Source organism: Rosa rugosa, chromosome 7 (genome assembly GCF_958449725.1).
Source record: "Rosa rugosa chromosome 7, drRosRugo1.1, whole genome shotgun sequence".
Lineage (NCBI taxonomy): Eukaryota > Viridiplantae > Streptophyta > Magnoliopsida > Rosales > Rosaceae > Rosa > Rosa rugosa.
The window spans coordinates 23,684,565-23,703,640 of NC_084826.1; the positions used below are offsets into that span (position 1 = coordinate 23,684,565).

At 36.3% G+C, this 19,076-nt stretch overlaps 3 protein-coding genes across 4 annotated transcripts; 2 read left to right on the forward strand and 1 right to left on the reverse strand.

Moving 5' to 3' along the window:
- Positions 1-251: 251 nt before the first annotated feature.
- Positions 252-3,570, reverse strand: LOC133720959 (guanylate kinase 2-like). 2 transcript variants are annotated; one of them, XM_062147448.1, is made up of 11 exons: positions 3,186-3,568; positions 2,726-2,759; positions 2,510-2,617; positions 2,315-2,391; positions 2,111-2,240; positions 1,451-1,813; positions 1,173-1,294; positions 949-1,084; positions 791-833; positions 588-693; positions 252-503 (listed from the first exon to the last, which is right to left on the reverse strand). In XM_062147448.1, exons 2-11 carry the CDS (start codon positions 2,726-2,728, stop codon positions 392-394), a joined length of 1,200 nt encoding a protein of 399 aa, XP_062003432.1. In that variant the 5' UTR covers positions 2,729-2,759; positions 3,186-3,568; the 3' UTR covers positions 252-391. The 2 variants fall into 2 exon arrangements, with proteins under 2 accessions (XP_062003432.1, XP_062003434.1); XM_062147450.1 differs by lacking the exons at positions 252-503; positions 588-693 and having other exon boundaries at positions 819-872; positions 3,186-3,570.
- Positions 3,571-7,609: 4,039 nt separating this feature from the next.
- Positions 7,610-10,577, forward strand: LOC133723080 (uncharacterized). The gene is made up of 2 exons (XM_062149910.1): positions 7,610-7,642; positions 9,714-10,577. Exons 1-2 carry the CDS (start codon positions 7,610-7,612, stop codon positions 10,338-10,340), a joined length of 660 nt encoding a protein of 219 aa, XP_062005894.1. The 3' UTR covers positions 10,341-10,577.
- Positions 10,578-15,256: 4,679 nt separating this feature from the next.
- LOC133723081 (NAC domain-containing protein 2-like) lies at positions 15,257-17,380 on the forward strand. The gene is made up of 3 exons (XM_062149911.1): positions 15,257-15,485; positions 16,236-16,546; positions 16,657-17,380. The coding sequence occupies exons 1-3, from the start codon at positions 15,257-15,259 to the stop codon at positions 17,140-17,142; spliced, it is 1,026 nt and encodes a 341-aa protein (XP_062005895.1). The 3' UTR covers positions 17,143-17,380.
- The last annotated feature ends 1,696 nt before the right edge of the window (positions 17,381-19,076 follow it).

The following is a 19,076-nucleotide window of genomic DNA, read 5'->3' on the forward strand; positions in this document are numbered from 1 at the left end:
CCATCAGATATTTAAATTACATAAAGATGGTGGAGGCCATTGATTAAGACAAGCATGAAACAAGTAGTACCACAACCTTTTATTAAACTAGGGCATAGCAACAAGTAGTCCGCCGAATCTAGAGATTAATATACCAGAGTAGGAAGGAAAAAGGCGAATCAGATTATTGGCATAGTTCTCTTAGTTCAATCTTCATTTTTGCCGCCAAAATAGGACTAATAGTAACTCAATATCCGTTCTAACCAAGCAAAGAATGGGAAGAATTAATTCAATTTATGCAATGATCTCCCACAATCATATATCAAACTTCTTTTAGATTAGAATTGAAATTGAAAATTATTAGAAAAACTGAAAACTAAAGAGGATCTTCTTGTGGCTTGAAAATATTAGCTCATTGTGTGATCCCGGCCAAACCATCCAAAATTGAGTCCATTGTATAGATGTTTAGTCCTCTTGTCCGTCCAGGCGCTCCTCCTTTGACGGATGACACATCGAGCACAATCCTGCTCACCCCAGGTGTATACATGTCAACAAGCCAACTCTTAAGGCATAGATAACAACTAAACAAACAAAGCAATGAAACTTACATGTTGGTCGATGACCTTTCCAGTTCTGGGTTTCTAGAGTTTATGATGATTTTGTTGTCAATCTTGGAAACGGAATGGTCGATAAACAGATCAACCACTTTAGATGCTGAATTAAAATTATTAACACATAAGATGTCCATTTATTAGCATTCAAAAACGATAAAATCCAAAGAAACAACAGTTACAATTGAAGAACCTCTTACATGATTTAGGAGCAGCCACACTTTCATCCAGCCCCAAAAGTTCCTACAAAAAGGAGGAGCTCTCTATGTCAGCGTATGCTACCTATAATTAACAAGTAAAATTTAAATTTATGAAATCACCAGAAGCAATTCAGCAATAGAATAAAAGCAATGACAACCTTAAGACTCTTGTAACTATCTTCAAGATCATCATTATACAACATATGATCAAAGATGCCTGATGATTGCCCCTGCTCAATCTCTGCCTTGGCATTTCGAAGTCTCTTTATGACCTGTTCCTCTGTCTCGGTTCCCCTGTAACACCATATTCAACCATCCTCAACTTGGAACCAGAAAAATGGAATTTGAGAATCAGAAATAGTTAAATTCCATGTTCAACTACCTTGCACGAAGGCGCTTCTCAAGCTCCTCCATTGAGGGAGGACACACAAAGATAAAGAGAGCTTCAAGCGAACTAGCCCTCACTGATCTTGCCCCTTGAACATCAATGTCAAGAATGCATATCTACATTGAAAGCAAAGAACATTAAGAGAAAAATTAACGATACAAATTAGGCATGTTTCAGGCGAAGTACACCCAATATCCTATTATGCTCCTAGACTCTCATAATCATTTAAACCAGATGTTTTTGTCAAAGTATATATAAAAATAAGCATTTACCTTTCCAGCATCTGCTACCGCTTCTACTGCTTCAACACTAGTTCCATAGAGATTTCCGTGCACAGAAGCAAACTCAAGGAATTTCCCATCTTCTATCTCTTTCTCCATTGCACTTCGCTCGATGAAATGATAATGAACCCCATCCTTCTCCATAGCTCTTGGAGCACGAGTCGTGTGGCTCACAGAGAATCCAAACAGGGATGGATATTCGTTCGTGAGCATTGATATTAGTGTCCCCTTACCTACCCCAGAAGGACCACTAATAACTACTGGCTTCTCAGCACTGCCTCTCACACCCCTACTCCAAGCAACAACCTCTGTGCCTAAAATTTTCTTCTGCTGCCTAACATATTGGGTGTCCACCTAACAGAAAAAAACACTTTTAGAAATAGGAATTATTCGGTAATCATCTGCAAGTAATAATTGCTGGATAGAAGAGTGTGACATCAACAATTCTACAAGTACTACTTTTTTTTTTCCTTTTTTTTTTGCATATCATTTAAAAGTAAGTCTATTTTCGAATTGATCCCAAATTTATCAGGCTCCTGCTATATTCCATTGCCATCTCAAGGTAAACTATGGCCAAAATGAGTTCAAAAACATGACATCTTATATTGTCCAATACTCCCAGATCATCTCAATAGTGTTCAAGGTACCAACCTCAAGAAACCAGGCGAAATCATCTGAATTTGAACCACTCTTAATAATCAATATTCGATCTCCACCCATAAGCACTGCAGAATGGCCTTTACCTGGTTTGGGTTGCGTCCCCAACACAGTAGGATTTATCCTGCAAATACAAACCAGATCTTAGCAACAGAAAATCAAATGAAATTAACTTAAAATCTAGAAATATACACTTACCATTCACCACTAGTTTTGTCAAAAATCCGAACTCCAATTGATAGTGCTGATTCCTCACAGTCTCCACCAATCACATACTGTCAAAAAATGCAATATGATTGACCTGGTGGTAAATCACTGAAGAACAAACAGGGGGGGGGGGGGGGGGGGGGGGCATTGGATGAGAAAATCATATTGGTATGTTAAGTATCATACTGTTCTGTTGCCCACGTCAACGGAGGTTTCACCGCCTTTGGACTTCAGATCAAACCCATTTGCATATCCCTCCTGAAGCTCATCACCAAAGAATGCTGGGGCTTCTCCCTGATGACAAAACCCAATATTAAATCACAACAAAGCAGCCATCTTGCTCCACATGATAGAAGTCTATTTTTACCAAAATATAGCAGAAATGAAGTATGCAGGGCTTACCATTGAGAACTATACTCCTGTAATTCTAGATTCCCTGATCAAAACACACTGAGAAATATGAGAATAGTTCTCTGGATCTAGTAACATATGAAAGATCTAGACTGAATAGACATAAAGGGAACAAATTGCAACGAAAACAAATCCAAAGCCATGAATAAAAATACAAACTTGGACCATGGAAACAAACGCAATGGACTTCAAAAATCAAAAAACCCAGATGCCCAGTAACGCTCTCCTTCCAACATAGAAAATATACACACAGAAAGGAACAAAAACGAATCCCAGAAAATACAACAGCTGGAAAACAAGACAAAAGACAAAGACAAATATGGGGAGGAAGCAAAGAACATGAAAATGCAAGGAAAAACAAAACCCAAACTCAATATAACCACAACATATGGATCAAAACACACTGACCAAGCCAAAAAAACAATCACAAAACAGATTAAGACCCAGGTACCTTTGTGTAAGTAGTAATTGGTCCACAACACAAATCGAGCTCAATTCTCGGCGTGTGTTGGAGGGGCCCTATAAGGACTCAAAACCCACTTTTTCAAGCTCAAGTTTTGTGTGTAAAGGAGGCTTGAGATCAAATCAACACAAACTTGGGATGCAAAAAATCAGAGGGGTGGTAGAAGAAGTTGCAAGATATCTCGAGAAGCATTCTCATATTTGTAGCAAGAAGAAGCAAGAGAGGGAACCGTCTTAAGAGGGAGAGGAGGTAGTGAGAGAGAGAGAGAGGGTCACATTCAATTCACGAAACAAAGAAGACCGGCTTTCGTTTTCTTCTTGTAAGGTGCTTACGAAGCTTCTGCCCTTTCCCTACCACCACCGCCCTGCTTTCTACCCTTTTCTCATTTTTCCGTTAGGTTTTCACACATTTATTTATTTATATGCCCTTTTTTTTGTTTTTTTTTTTGTCTTGCCTTGGAGGAAAAAAAACAATGACAAAAATGCAAAAATAGAAAACCCTATGGCATAGATGGGGACAAAATTCTTGAGTGAAGGTGGACGAAAGGAAATGACACGTGCAGTAGTGGGATGTTTGGAGGTTGACACGTGTGAAGAGGAATACTATGTGACAAGGTTGTTGTTGCCCAACCACTGCAAGTGGCCTAGTGGTTCTTGTATAGTTGGATGTGTTCCCCAACCTAAGTTCGAACCCCGAAACTGTCAAAGTGGTCAGACACTGTGCTGCAATGCACCAGTTGGAGTATTTCACATGCGCCGAAGGGATTTATCTTAGGCCTAAGAAGCCTTTAGGTTCCCCTTGACACAGTCAAAAAAAATAAAAAGGTTGTTGCCCAAAAATAACAGTTGAAACTTGTAAGAAACTGGAGCTAGGGATAGAAAATACCTGGTTGGCAAATGGGTTTTCTTTGCATCCTATTCTTCCTTAACTGCAACTAAAGCCAAGATTACCTAGCTATATAGTATATCTAGTTGTTAAAAGTTTGGACAAGAAAGTGTAGAATTTGTTGCGAGTTGCCAACTGGGTTTTGCAAATTACTAGCTAAGATGTCATGGAATTTTGTTTCTTTTTCTATGCAAGTTCGAGAAAAAGGCCGATTACAATCATAAGATTGAGCTTCTTTTTTCTTTTTCTATTTTTTTTCGGTCTGAATAAGATTGAGCTTATATGCTACATTTGGTTTAATCCAACTGAATATTCGAGGCTAGGCAACTTGCCTATCTATAGGGGTGTGTGTACTATTTTCTTCTTTTTTTCTTGTAAATGGGGTGTTTTTAGCTGCCAGCATGAGAAAATAATACATAACTGATCAACACTCAAAACTTCACATTCGATTTTGCTGTTTTGTTTTTGTTATTTTTCCCGTAGGTCTCAAAAGACTCAAAGAAAACAAAAATCAAACAGAATTTACTGCTATAGCATCCATAAAAACATGAATGGCCAAACGAGGAGGTTGCCTCGTATAATTTACACCTATAGCATGATTAAATTTGCACTTTGATAACACAACAGAAACTCTGTAAACGTTTCCCTGTAAATTTGCTGGATTTGAAACTCAATGAAAGAAGCTTGGAGATGAAGACAGGATATAATCAGAGGCTGAAACTTATTAACACGCAAGTGCCACATGTTAACAAGAACCTCAAAGTTATACTCTTTATCAAATTATTCAATTGCAACTCTAGAAGCCACCCTCAAAACCTAGTAGCAATCCCCAAATTTTCATCTTCAATTAATTTACCAATGCCAATATAAGCAATGAAACCCTCCATCCATTCACTAGACTGGCTTCTACTAACCCCACTATGCATTGAAATTCAACTTGAATCATCCATCAAATCATTTCAACCTTTATGCTATATTGAAAAGGATTTTAGGTGATTCACATCATAATCACTTCAACACCGTCTAGCGACGGCAAAATTTTGAAGGGTGAGGTTTGTCTCAGTGTCGTAACTAGAATTTACAATAAAAGACGTCAAAAATATAGTTTCAACTTTCACGTAATGATTTACATTTAAGTGAAAAATTTATACTCAATAAAGAAAGAAATAAAAAGGAGAAAAACTTTAATTTGTACAAGTGTGAATTAAATCTATAATACATGGAGATTTTATTCAAAAATTAGATAAAAAAATCATGAAACGAAAGAAATAGAAAGAGTCAGAGGGGTCACTTTACAAGTAAAGTTTGACAAAAAATATCTATAACAGAAAAGCTAAGGTCAAGAGGGTCATTTGACTCTGGGTTGTCTCTCAGTGAGGATCAATATCTATCGATCTAGGTTGAGTCTTTATTTTCCTAGTTTATTTATTTTATTTTTTTTTGAAAAAGAGGGTTGGGAGTCTTGTATTATTCGAAATAAGCTCCCGCAGAGGAGGGAAGGGTTACAGAGTTACAATTCTCGGTCAAGACATCTTGAATAATGACAGGACACATACTTCTCTAGATGAGGTGAGCTAAAATATGAGATACCCTATTTACTTCATGGAACACATATTGAACATGGGTTTCATTCAGTTCCTCCATTAACGGTTTATTTTCTTAGTTTACTTTTAGGTTACCTAATTTGGTGCCTTTGTATCATGACTATCATCTATCATCTATCATCTATCATCTGTACCCTTGTGGGATATTTGTGTTATGCTGGACATTTAGTCTCTACTAGTCATAAGAGAAGAACTGTGCATGTGAACAGTACATGAACAATTGAACAGCACCAGACTCGCACATTTAGAATAGAGAATTCAATGAAATTTTGTTTTTCCTTGATTGAAAAACAATTAAGTGGACAGTCCACCTATTAACAAAGGTGTCCAACTGTCCATCATTCAACCCGCCCCAATATATATGCCCTAGGTAGGTGTCCATATGGAGTTGCACAACTAGTTGCAAATTGCAATGGAGTAGGGACATGAGATTGGCCAGGAATCAGCTTCAATCTCTCCCGAGAAAGTGCGCAATTTGTTTGTATATGTCGGCAAACAATATATCTAAATTGTCAAAATCACGCTGACTAAATAAAGCTCCCAAGTTTTTTTTTTTTTTTTTTTATTTATGACAATAAAGCTCCCAAAAAAGATTCAAATCCTATGTTCACATTATTTTAACACATAAATCGAAAGATTTCCCAGCAATTGCAACAAAGCTATGATAAGACCTCTACAATATAAAAATCAAAGGAGGTGCTGTCCAAAATATAAAAATGGTTCGGTCAACAGACAAAACAATTCTAGGGCTGCATGTGACTTGGTCTTTCTAGGCATATATAATGCCATGTGGATGATGCTTTTTACCGGATTGGTTAGAACAAAAAGTTTTATGTTAATATAGAAAAGAATATTCTTGTGCATAGAATATATTATCTAGTTTTTCATTTTGTCAAGAGTTAGCACTCTTATGTTTTGGATTGGACTGCCTGAAAATACAATATGTTCTCAATAACCATCGAGTCCAAGGTATGAAAGAAATTTTGATGCCAAGCAACTGTAGTGTAATTGTGTAATGAATGAATGATTTTATTTTTTATTTCTTTTTCCAGTCAAGATGAATACAATGTAATATCCAGAAATGAGAATGTTCAATTCAAAACTATAAAATTTATAATATGCATGTAATTGTGGAACTCTCCATTTTTTTATATAAAATGTGGCCATAGTTCTTTCTCGTTGATGTTCTCTAGCATGAGGCAACAACTAGCTCACTATACTCTTGTGCATCGACGTTGGACATGTCTAAATGATAGGCTTTTGGTCTTGTGTTGCTCCTCTATGGCATCAATATTGGTTCAAAGTCTGTTTGCATGCAAGGATTCGAGACCCCTGGAGTTGGCTGCAATGCTCAATTCCTTGGTTGGACTAAGTTGTGATGCCCTTGTTGTGGTATTATAGTTGGACTCGTACCGGTCATCTAAAAATCGTGACGATCTTAGATCGGCTTAACTAAGAGAAAATTTGGACTAAACTAAATTCACTACTCGAGCTTAGGTCCTACCTGATTCGAGAGCCAATGAGCGTGCCAAGTTCAAGCATGAGCCTTTTTATTTTTTTAAAGTTATATTTAATTTAATTGAAAGTTGTGTTTTTTTAATAATTAATTATATTCAATAGCAGAAAAAAAAAATTGTATTAAATATAAGGGGACAAGAATAACTATAATATTTCAAGCTCGTAAATTGTAGTCATTTTTTATGGGTAGGTTACTCTCTCTACGATAGAGGTGGCGGCCATGGTATTTCGACGGCGGATCTGCGTATTGGATTGGAGGGGAGGGGAGGGGATGGGTTTTTCGTCTTTTCTGATCACCGGGAGGACAATGGATGCGGGATTCCTTGGTGTCGGTTCCTCAACATGTCGATGGGAACCTGGTTCCAAGTTGTTTTTTTTTTGCTTCCTTGATCGCAATGGTGTGCAATGGTAGCAGTGTCGGGGATCGAGGAGGGGATGGTAAGTAAACGTGCCCTTAATTGTTTTGATGCAAGAACTCCTTCTCCTATAGGGAAAGAGTTTGTAGGTCTCTTTGAAATATGTCGCTAAGAATGCCCAAGACATCTCTATTCTTGATTTCCAGGGATGTTTTAGGATAATTTTTGGCTGAGCTTCATGATCTTTAAATATGTTAAATTACTTAGCTAAGGTAATTACTCTTTCAACAGTCCCACAAGGATTGGTAGCTATGTGTAATTTTGCTGATCAATGCAATAAGTAGATGCGTTTCTTAAAAAAAAAAAAAAAAAAAAACTAATAATATTTTGGACAAAATTCTATTCAAATAACTATAATATTTTTTTTCAATTTTATTTTTATTTTTAGGGAATCTTATAGCAATATAATTTTTTTTTTTTTTGTACTTTTACAGCACCAATTCAAAACACAAGTGAAATATTTGTCAAGTACAATTTGATCTGGTGACATTAGTGTTTTGTAAGTAAAAGGTCTGAGTTCGATCAACACACAGACTAGTTGTTATACGTTTTTCAGTTATAATTTTTTCAATTGTTTAGTGAAATTATTGACGTTTCTAATAAAAAGTATAAAGAATCAAAGCGCAAGTGAAGTTGAGATGGTATTTGATCTTAAAAATATATCTTGGTGCGGCTAAATGCAGTATACAATATACAGTCGGGACTCACTACACTCCATAACAACTTTATTCCCCTTATATTTCTAGTTTGTCCTCTCAATGTCTCTTGACACCCATTCTGACCAAATATGTTTCTGTTGTGTCATGGCTACTCATTGGACAATTTACTTTGCTTTCTTCTGTTTTGTTGTTTTGATTGTAAGTTTTCTGTCCTAAGTCTCCAATAGATGAATTTCAGACCAATATATACAAAAGGAGAAACAATCTATGGTTATGTTAAATAGAGGCTTCAATTTTTGAATCCACAGATTTTGCCCTAAATACAAGTGGTAGAAGAACTCCAAACTCTTAAACATTGGAACTGTAATTGATTGTGATCGAAAAGGGATCATGAATTTTTTTTTTTTTTTTTTTTTTTGGCAAAAAAAGGGATCATGAATTGCATGGTTGAATTCTCAAAGAAGAAATGTTTATGGTAGAATAGCATTCTTATCTAATTAAAGGAATATGGATGCCGTCTCTTTGGTGCCCCAATGGGCAACTTGTCAACTACTAGCTAGTTGTCAGTTGTCTAGTTGACAATTAACTTGACGTGAAAAGCACACTGCTATTTAGTCTTTACCAGGTGAGATCTAGAAGAGAAGTGGCCACTCCATTTTCAACTTTAGGACTTCGTGCTATTATCTTTTTTTTTAAAGGACTTCGTGCTATTATCTTATTCTAGCATAGTGTTGGATGTTTCCTCTACTTGTCGCTGAAACTTACCCTAATTGACCCCCAAAACCATTCCACAAGGTTTGCCCTCAATGATAAATACATGAAAGATATATTGGACTTTATTTGTTCCATACTGTTCAGAAATGTAGAGTGTTTGTCTCACATTGCAAAACAATTTATTACGTATTAATCCAATACATATTAATAATAAACCTAAGCTACAGAATATATGATATATATTGATCATAAACATTTAAAATCTAAAACATAATCCAAATACATGTCACGTAGGCCACTTTAATGAGAAAGCAAATGGAAATACTATATGTAGTAACGACACAATACTTGAGGTAAAAGAGAATTATAGATACCAAAAAAATACATTTTGCAATAATTCATGTACCATTTGGAGTTTCTACCCAAAATCTAACTACATGACACATAAGCAACTTCAACAGAAAAGCTAACGGAAGTACTATATTTGATGACGGTGCAATATTTAAAGTACCATTTGGGGTTTAAAAAAAAAACTTGTGGGTACTAAAAAAATACATTTTGCAAAAGTTCAAGTACCATTTGAAGTTTTTACCTAATTTTCCAACTAGTCCAAAAAAAAAGGGGTCGTGACTACTTACCCAATTTTAGTCTAAAAATTGTCCACTTGCTCCACTAAGAGTTTTTTTAACCCCATTTATCCAATCTAATATCTATTGACAGTATTACCCTCATTCTCTCTCTCTCTCTCTCTCTCTCTCTCTCTCTCTCTCTCTCTCTCTCTCTCCGAACCACCTTCTGCCGGTCCTTCTCGTCCTCCACCGTCGACTCGCGCCGCTCAAGCTTCCGCGACTACGGGGAGGGGCTGCGGTGGATGCGGTCGGCGCCAAGAAGCAGAAGCTCAAGACCCCCGTCCATAAGGGCGGCGGCACCAACCCCAAGTGGAACCACTCCCTCAAGTTTACGCTCGATGACGACGCTCTCAATCAGGACCGCCTGAAAGTCGAGATCAAGCTCGTCTCCAACCGCATCCTCCGCAACACCAAGATCGGAAAAATTATTATTCCGGCAAAGGAGCTGCTTCAGGATTCGGGCGAAGGCGTGAGCTACCAGCTTGTGACTCGCAAAGGAAGATCCAAAGGCAGCGTCATTTTCAGGTCCGAGTTGGGCGAGAAATACTGGGTTGAGCCCGAGCCTGTTGTGCAGCAGCCACAGAAGCCCGTTGGAGGAGGAGGAGGAGGTGACGTGGTGCTTGGTTTGTTGGGTGGACTACTGTTGGGTGGTTTGGCGATCGGAGCGATGGTTTCTGATGAGGGTAATGATGAGCCGAGCAATGTGTTTGATTTCTAGAAACTCTCTAAAAAACTTCGGTTTTAAATTTGTTATTTTCGTTTTAAATTGGGTACTAGTAGTTCAGCGTTTATAACTGTAAATGGAAGTCTAAAACTATCATGCATGGTTATAGTTGTCTTCAAGCAAAAATGTTCAAAGAAAAAAACTTGTCTTTAGCAATTTGCTAATGGACCAACCTTGGCTTTTTGGAATTGTTCTCTTATAGTTGTTTTCGATTTTTCATATTATTTCGCTTTTATTTTTCATATAAGTTGATCAATTGTGTCTGTAGTGTATTCATTTTGGTTTTGGGAGTTTATGCAATTCACTTGAGGGCAATAATATGATTATTAGAGAGCAATAATAGGATTATTGGAAGGCAATAATAAGATTACTGAGGGGCAATAAAATGTTTATTGGGGCAATAATAAGATTATTGGGGGGCAATAATAAAATTATTTATTTGGATAAACCTCCGAAAGCTTTCAAAATTCAAAACATCTTCATTTTTCACTAATCATTGATCCCCAATAACAAGTTTATTGGGGAGCAATAATATGTTTATTGGGGGGCAATAATATGATTACTGGGTATTATTGGGGGGGGGGGTAATAAAATCAGACGCCGGAATCCGGTCACTGGTCTGGTAGCCGGATTCGGGATTCCGATCGCCGGAGTCCGCGGCCGGCCACTGGTCACCGGAGCCCGGCAAGGTCTCTGATCACTTCTCTCACTAAGTGACAAAGAAGGAGAGGGCAAAATTGTCCCAAAAATAAATAAAAAAGAATAAAAAAACACTTAATTGGGTATTAGGGAAATAATCTCTTAAAGTGTTTGGGTAAGTGGGCAATCTCTTAGAGTGTTTGGGTAAGTGGGCAATTTTTAAGCTAAAATTGAGTAAATGATCATTTCCCCCAAAAAAAAACTTATTCCTTTGTAGCTACGGCTATCGCTCTAGCAGACTTGCGATAATTGAACAAGAAATACGTCAGGTTAAAAACAAGAATGATTTATAGACATTGAAATATTGTAACATTACAAAAGAGTTTACTGAAGTGTGAGGCTCTCCATTTATTGCTAATAGGGTCTGGTTGGATTCTTTACACACTATTTTTTTTTAAATCCTTACTTTAGTCTCAAGTCAGTACGTAGTAGCATAATGTCATATAGCAAGCTCAACCGCTTGATATCAAGCATCTCACATATTAACATAATTTTTTTTTTTTTTTTTTGGAGAATTCATATTAACATAATCTTAAATCTTACACATATTAATGCTTTGTAACTCCTGCAACTTCTTCCTCGATCCATGCCTTACAGCTTTAGGATATGTAAAAATTTAGGGTAGATAGCTCGAATGAACCACCAAGCTTATACCGAGCTCTCTTCCTTGAGTTCGCATCCTGAAATTTTTTTCCTTTATTTTTATTTTTTTGGTCTGAGAGTAATTTCAATAGTAGCCCAAAGCAGGCAAAGGGGTGCTGTACATAAGGCCATCCGGCCCATAAGCACAAAGATTTTTAGGCCAGATCATGCTAGTAGTACCAAGTTAGGTACAGAGACAAAGCAACGAGATGAGTTGGCATGGAAGGCGTCCATGATGAATGGATGGTGGTGGCTGCTGCATGGGACTCCAGCGAATGTCACTGAAGAACTGAGAGCTAGCGGCAGCACATTGCAGCATTAATGATCGGGTAAATTCTCCATTTTTTACTTATTGGGTTTTCCATTTCTTTGATGATCAACACATGCATGTTTGAAGTATCACTCATATTAATCATATATACAAATACAAATACAAGAGAGTACATATATGTTGAATGTAGTCTTACTCATTTAAGAGATTGTTTTAAGGGAGGGTAAAATCCTCATATAGTATCCAAACTATCACGAAATGCACTTTTTGGTACCTACAAATTTTCAGGGAGTCCAGTGGTACCTGTACTATCCCTCCGTTAGCCCTAATAGTACCTCCGTCCATTATTCCGTTAAAAATGCCTATGTGTGGCGGTCATGTGAGTAAAATAGTAAGGGTAAAATAGTTTTTTCATTCATAATTAGAATTATAGAATTTAATATATTGAATATCTATAATTAAAAAAATATTTTGACACATAAAAAAAAGATAAATAATACCCAATTTATTATTCACTGTTATCGGGACACTTGGCTCAATTAATTTAAGTACTTTTATTTTTGTTTAGTTTTTTTTTTATTTTATGAAAATTTAATATATACTAATTTGGAGATAACTTTTTTCTCGAACAATTAATAGGATTAATCAATAGAGATGGTAGGTAAATCTACATATTCACTAAATTCAATTCTATGTCTTTCTTTTAACCTAGTCTAATTTATTTTAATTTAGTTTAATAAAAAATTTGTAAAAGAAATATGAAAAATAGGTGTTTTACGATTTTACCCATACTTTAACGGAATAATTGACGGAAGTACTAAAATGGCTAACGGAGGATAATACAGGTACCACTAGACTCCCTAAAAATTTGTAGGTACCAAAAAGTGCATTTTGTGATAGTTCAGGTACCATATAAAGATTTTACCCTTTAAGGGATCGTGAGGGACAAATGCATCTCAATCACATGTATTTTAATTTAATAGTTGAAATTATAACAACCTAAAACGGTGTATATGTTTTCAACCGTCAGATTTACTTGTCTCTTAAATGAGCAGACTTATGTTGAATGAGGTTCGAGGCCATGAAGAAAAACCTTTGCTTCTTCCTCCAATACCCAGCCTCAGTCAGGCTTGGCTTGGCCATCGCACAAAAGTGAAAAATTCCCAAATAGAATTTAAGGATCTTAGCAGTCATATAGCTAGCCAAGATTTTATAAGAAAGGGTAAAAAATATAATTGAAATAACTTAGTAATTTTACGTAAACAAGAAGTAACTTTACGTAACTTAATAACTCTACTGTAAAGCTTGCGAGCGAAAAAGAAAAGAGATCGATATACAAAATGTAAAATGCAAATCGTGCATGCTAGACTAATTAATAGGTTAATACATGCACTTAGTTTACTACTACAAAGGGGATGTTAGGAATTCGACCTAGAATTCCTCTTGCGGAAGCAGACAAATGCAAAACAATATAGATAAACGATCGAGAAAACAAACACGAACTTGTTAACGAGGTTCAGCAAAGAACTTTGCCTACGTCCCCGGGCTGCTTGGGTTTCACTATAGAAGAAGAAGAATACAAGAACAAGAATACAAGAATCTCTCACAAGAAGTTCTCACCAACTCTCAAGACCTTACTTGCTCTCTCTGTTTAATACTTCAAAGACTTGATCTATTACTACAACCTATGCCCCTATTTATAGATATCTAACTAGACCCTATAAGACATTGGAAACCTATTCCCAATAGACATAGAAACCATTACCAAGTAGGATTATGTAAGCAGGTAGTAAACAATCAAAACTCCTCTTTGATCAAGGATTAACAAATCCTTATCCTATGAGGAATCGGATCCACACACCCAACAGAGTGGCTACACAAGATGTCAATCCGATCACTGTTGTTACTTCAAGAGGTTTGACAAATCTTATATCATTCTTTTACTGTATGTGGATGATATGTGGATAGCTGGGGAAGACTTCAATGAGATTGAGAAGTTGAAGAGAGAGATGTCAAACCAGTTCGCGATGAAGGATTTGGGTGAGGCGAAGAAAATCTTAGGTATAAAGATTATCCGTGATAAAGTGGCTGGTCCTCTGAAGCTTTCACAAGCGGAGTATGTTGAGAAGGTGCTTAAGCGATTCAATATGGATGAATCGAAGGCTGTAGGAACACCGTTGGCGGCTCACTTTAAATTGTCCAAGGAACAATCACCCAAGAGCGAAAAAGAGAAAGAATATATGAAGAATGTACCTTATGCATCGGCAGTTGGATGCTTAATGTATGCTATGGTGTGTACTAGACCCGATATTGCTCATGCAGTTGGAGTTGTGAGTAGGTACACGAGTAATCCAGGAAAGCAACATTGGGAGGCTGTGAAGTGGATCATGTGGTATCTTCGGGGTACTACTGATATGTCTCTTTGTTTCAAGAGAGGTAGTGCTGAACTACAAGGATATGTTGATGCAGACTTGGCAGGAGATCATGATACTTATCGGAGTACTACTGGTTATGTGTATACTGTGGGAGGTGCTGCCGTATCTTGGGTCTCAAATTTGCAAGGTCAAGTGACCCTGTCTACAACGGAGTCTGAGTATGTAGCAGTCTCAGAGGCTGGTAAGGAGATGGTGTGGCTAAAGGGTCTGTTGGAGGAATTGGGTAAAAAGCAAGAGAATTGTACATTGCACATGCAGTGATAATCAAAGTGCAATTCACTTAGCAAAGAACCCTGCTTTTCATTCAAGGACTAAACACATTCCTATGAAGTATCACTACATACGAGAACTTGTGGAGAATGAAGTGCTGCAATTGTTGAAAATTCAAGGAAGTGAGAATCCTGCTGATATGTTGACTAAGTCTGTGTCAATAAGTAAACTGAAGCTGTGCTTGGCTTCAGTTGGTCTCCAAGTTTGAAGAAGGAGATGTTGGCTGTGATAATGGGTTTTGTGTTGGCTATGATTGAAGAGTATTGAAGAATGTTAGCTACTGGCGTAATCGGCTCCAAGTGGAAGATTGGTTTGTTTACTTTTCTGTCAGTCTACTATGTGAGCCTTGACAGGAATGATTCTAATTTCCTTAACAGGGGAGTAGTAGAAAATAATTACTCTATCATTTTGACATGTTTTTTTTTAACCTAATTATGTGTCAGATTAGAATGACACGAACCCGGCAATATTTAGAAAACCCAGTTCTATACAAACACATAATTAAAACCCAACCCTGTTACTCCTAAAACTTCTATATAAAAAGCAAATTTCAAAGTATGTTTCTATAAAGCCTTAATCATATTGTTAACCATATGGATCACTTGTTTCTTTCAATGGAGTCAAACTACCAAAAAAAACCTATGTTCATTGAAGATCCAGTTGACGTTTATTTGAATTCTCTTCCGCCCGGTTATCGATTTGCCCCTACCGATGCAGAGCTGATTCTATATTACTTGCAGAAAAAGATTTTGAAGCAGGAACTACCCCTTAACAAGATTCGTGAAATCGATCTTTATCAATACGATCCTCAGTACCTTGCTGGTCAGTCAGTACTGTCATTCTAGTATATCTCTTTTTCTCTCTTCCTGTTCTTTTTAGTTTTGCGAATAGCAAGGTCTCTTTTATATAGTTTAATTAAAGTTCTTTTTGTTTTTGCAAATTTATACTTCATTGAAAGAACAAGTGATCCATTAATTCGATCTTTTTAGTATTTTGCTAATGTTATTACAAACAAGTGTTTTCCATATGTATGAATACGTTGTTTTATGTGAGGAGCTTTCAGAATCAGTTATCTCATATATCGCTAGCTAGTACTACGTTTTATTTTAGAGCCTTTTTAGATTCAATATTTTGGACACTAACAAGTAATTTTAACAAAAAGAAACAAGCTTAGTGGCACCAACTTGCCCTTATTTTTGGCCTTTGAAGACATGTGCTACATATATTCACATATTTTCTATGGTTTCCACCCATAAAAAAAAAAAAAAGAATGTGTTTTTTTTTTTTTTTTTTTTTTTTTTTTGAATATAATGAATATATGTTTAGCACATGGAAACAAAATTAATTTCCATTTGAAGCTTTTGGAGTTGACCCAAGTGGTGAGGTGGTTGGAAATTGGGTTAGAATTAGGATAGATTAGAGGTCAAAATCTCCTTCAATATAACAAAAAATAATGTCCATCAGAATCAAATATAGGACGTGACAAAAAAGAAAGCAAATAATCTGTTAGAACATTATAAAATTAAGGCCCATATAATTTAGGAAATGATATTTTTGCCTTTCAAAATGTAGAGACGCAGTTGAACAGACATGGAGAAAGAGAATGGTACTTTTTCACTCCCAGGGAGCGAAAGTACCCCCATGGTTCACGGCCAAATCGAACAGCACACGATGGATTCTGGAAGGTAACTGGAAAAGATGAAGTCATTAGATCAGCTACAGGTGAAATAATTGGATACAAAAATACTCTTGATTACTTTGAAGGGACACATTCAGAAAACCAAAAGACCAAATGGAAAATGCATGAATATAGACTAAAAAAATCAGAGAGAGATGAAGATATTGCTGCTTCAAATAATGAAAAATGTCAACGTGATATGAAGGTATATAACTTTACGTATTCGTAAACTTGATCGAGTTCAAATTATTTAGCCTATGTATATTATATTTCTCCTTTCTAATATATTGTATGTTTTCTACTTTTGTTTTGTAGTTGGATGATTGTGTTTTGTGTAAGATTTACACAAGTAACAGATGCAAGGCCGGGAAAAGCACCAAGAAAATTAGCAACAGTGCAAAGAAATCATTCAATTCTGTCCAAGATAGAGATGTTCAGCATGAAAATCAGGATCAACCAACTTTTGGTGGTGATTACAATTCCAATTCTCCCGCTGCATTTAACAATGGTTATGGTTCGACGAACAAATTTTGTGACCCTGCAAATCTTCCTCTGCAAGGTCAAGCTTGTGGCGTCGCCCATCCTTCAGGACCCATCAATAACTTCAATAATCAAAACAATACAAATTACAACATGCACTCAAGTTCTTTGGAAGATCATGTCAGAGATTTTGAGCGTTGGTTAATTACAGCCACGAAGAAGCCAAAAAGTGATCATGTACCTGATGGAATACAGTCTTCTAACATGCCAGATGATACTCTAGGTGACAAAGTTCATCACGATCAATCCAAGAAGACTTAATTAGTTGTATCTTAAAGCTAGCCAACGAGAAGAAAGAAAGAAAAGAGAGGGTTTATGTTGAGACAAACTGAGACATTGACGACATAGATAACTTTTGGGTTAATGGTCTTACTCACTTTAGTTTTTGTGTGATTATTGGTAGATAGAAGAGCTTATGGTAATTAGTTAGATACTAATTCAGTATTTTATATAATGTTTGATTGGTTTATGTATGATTTTACTATGAGAACTTGGCTCTGGCAGTCTGGCTTGTCCCACGTACAGTAGTAATATCTTTTTGAAGATTTCCCAGTGTTCTTGTTATCTTTTTGAATTGTACGTTGTGCTAGCCGCAAGATCGTTTGGTTTCCATTTTGCAATCAATATGCATGCAGATCTTGGTGCATATATTAATTAGTTGTTCCGTATCTTACTGGGTAGCTATTATACTTTCGTCGTCGTCGTCTTTATCTGGAAGCATATACAATTGATCGATCAATTACACATGTTCGGATGTCCCAAAATTCAAACGTCTACATTTCAGATTATGAACCTACACGGCTAAACTCAAAAATTCCACACAACCTATCCCTTCAACTAGCATTTCATACTAGGAGGTGCCTTCTATACGTATAAGATAAAAATAACTTCATTTCAACTGCGACATAGACCAAAACAATGAAACATAAGTATTTTTTTTTTTTGGCAAAAGAACTTATATTAAAAGAACAAAGATTCATGGAGTATAGCAAACCACTCGAAGAACAGAAAGCAAATAAAACCTTAAGGCGGTCCAGGGCCGGCATCGTACAATAGAATTTTAGATAACCCAAAAGGAGTAAAGGACAGATCCTCTTAAACTCTAAAGAATTAAGGAATAAAATCAGCTTCATAAATTAGCCTGTCTGCTGGACCAGGTGTAGCTAATGTGAGGGAGTGGAGCAGTAAGTAGCTTAATTTGGTGAATGATGGGAGCAGCTGACCAATCTATAGAGAATTTTAGGAAAGTGATGGCTTTTATGACATGAAGAGAGTCAGATTCCAAATCCACAGTCTAGAAATAAACATGAAGCCAAAGAAATGCCCTCAAGAACGGCTAAAGCTTCGGCCACTGTAGAAGAAATTGCCTGAAGAGACTTTGATGATCATGCAATTAGATGAGCAGAAGAGTACGTCACGAAGGAGAGCAGCAATACCAAAACATCATGGTAATTGATAGAGGGAAATATAAGATACTATGTTTAAAGCATGCGTTCACTACTTGTGGTGTTAATGGCAAGAAATAGCAATTGAGGGTGCATGATGGAGTACTGCATGTCATACAAGATATTGGTGATGAGAAACCCTAATACTGGTAATCCATATATTCTTAGTCTTAAAAATTAGCTAATTATTATATTGACATATTTTAATCAATTTTGAATGTAATATCTAATTTTATAAGATTTTATAAGTGCCATGGACCCATGAATGTTACTAAATCCCAATCCTTTACAAACACATATTAGAAACCCGGCCGGCTTGTAAGCATTTAACACCTAGTACTCCCTTATAACAACGAACTTCAAGTATTTTTCTGTAAAAGACTTCACAATTTTAAACTATATATAGTCTTAATTTACTTGTCAGTTTCAATGGTTCCAAACAATCAGCAAAGTGATACGATGTCTGATGGAGAGATTGATGATTATTTTAGATCTTTTCCACCAGGTTATCAATTTGTCCCCACTGATGCAGAGTTGATTATATATTATTTGAAGAGAAAGATCTTGAATCAACAACTACCCGTGAACCGGATTCGTGATGAGAATATTTATCACTACCATCCTCAAACTCTTGCTGGTTAGTATTGTCCATCCTGTCTTTTTCTATTCTTTTCTTCTTTCTTGCAAATTTATAGTGTATAGGAAGAACATTGATTCTCATATCGGTATATTCTTATGTTAGATTTTTAA

Bases quoted from the DNA above. Each gene is read 5' to 3' on its own strand.
- LOC133723081 (XM_062149911.1), top strand. From the start codon at position 15,257: ATGGATCACTTGTTTCTTTCAATGGAGTCAAACTACCAAAAAAAACCT. The intron at 15,486-16,235 runs GTCAGTCAGTAC...TTCAAAATGTAG, and splicing joins CGATCCTCAGTACCTTGCTG to AGACGCAGTTGAACAGACAT. The intron at 16,547-16,656 runs GTATATAACTTT...TTTGTTTTGTAG, and splicing joins AATGTCAACGTGATATGAAG to TTGGATGATTGTGTTTTGTG.
- LOC133723080 (XM_062149910.1), top strand. From the start codon at position 7,610: ATGGTAGCAGTGTCGGGGATCGAGGAGGGGATG. The intron at 7,643-9,713 runs GTAAGTAAACGT...ATCTATTGACAG, and splicing joins CGGGGATCGAGGAGGGGATG to TATTACCCTCATTCTCTCTC.
- LOC133720959 (XM_062147448.1), bottom strand. The intron at 1,814-2,110 runs GTTGGTACCTTG...TTTTTCTGTTAG, and splicing joins ATTTCGCCTGGTTTCTTGAG to GTGGACACCCAATATGTTAG. The intron at 834-948 runs GTTGTCATTGCT...TCCTTTTTGTAG, and splicing joins ATAGTTACAAGAGTCTTAAG to GAACTTTTGGGGCTGGATGA.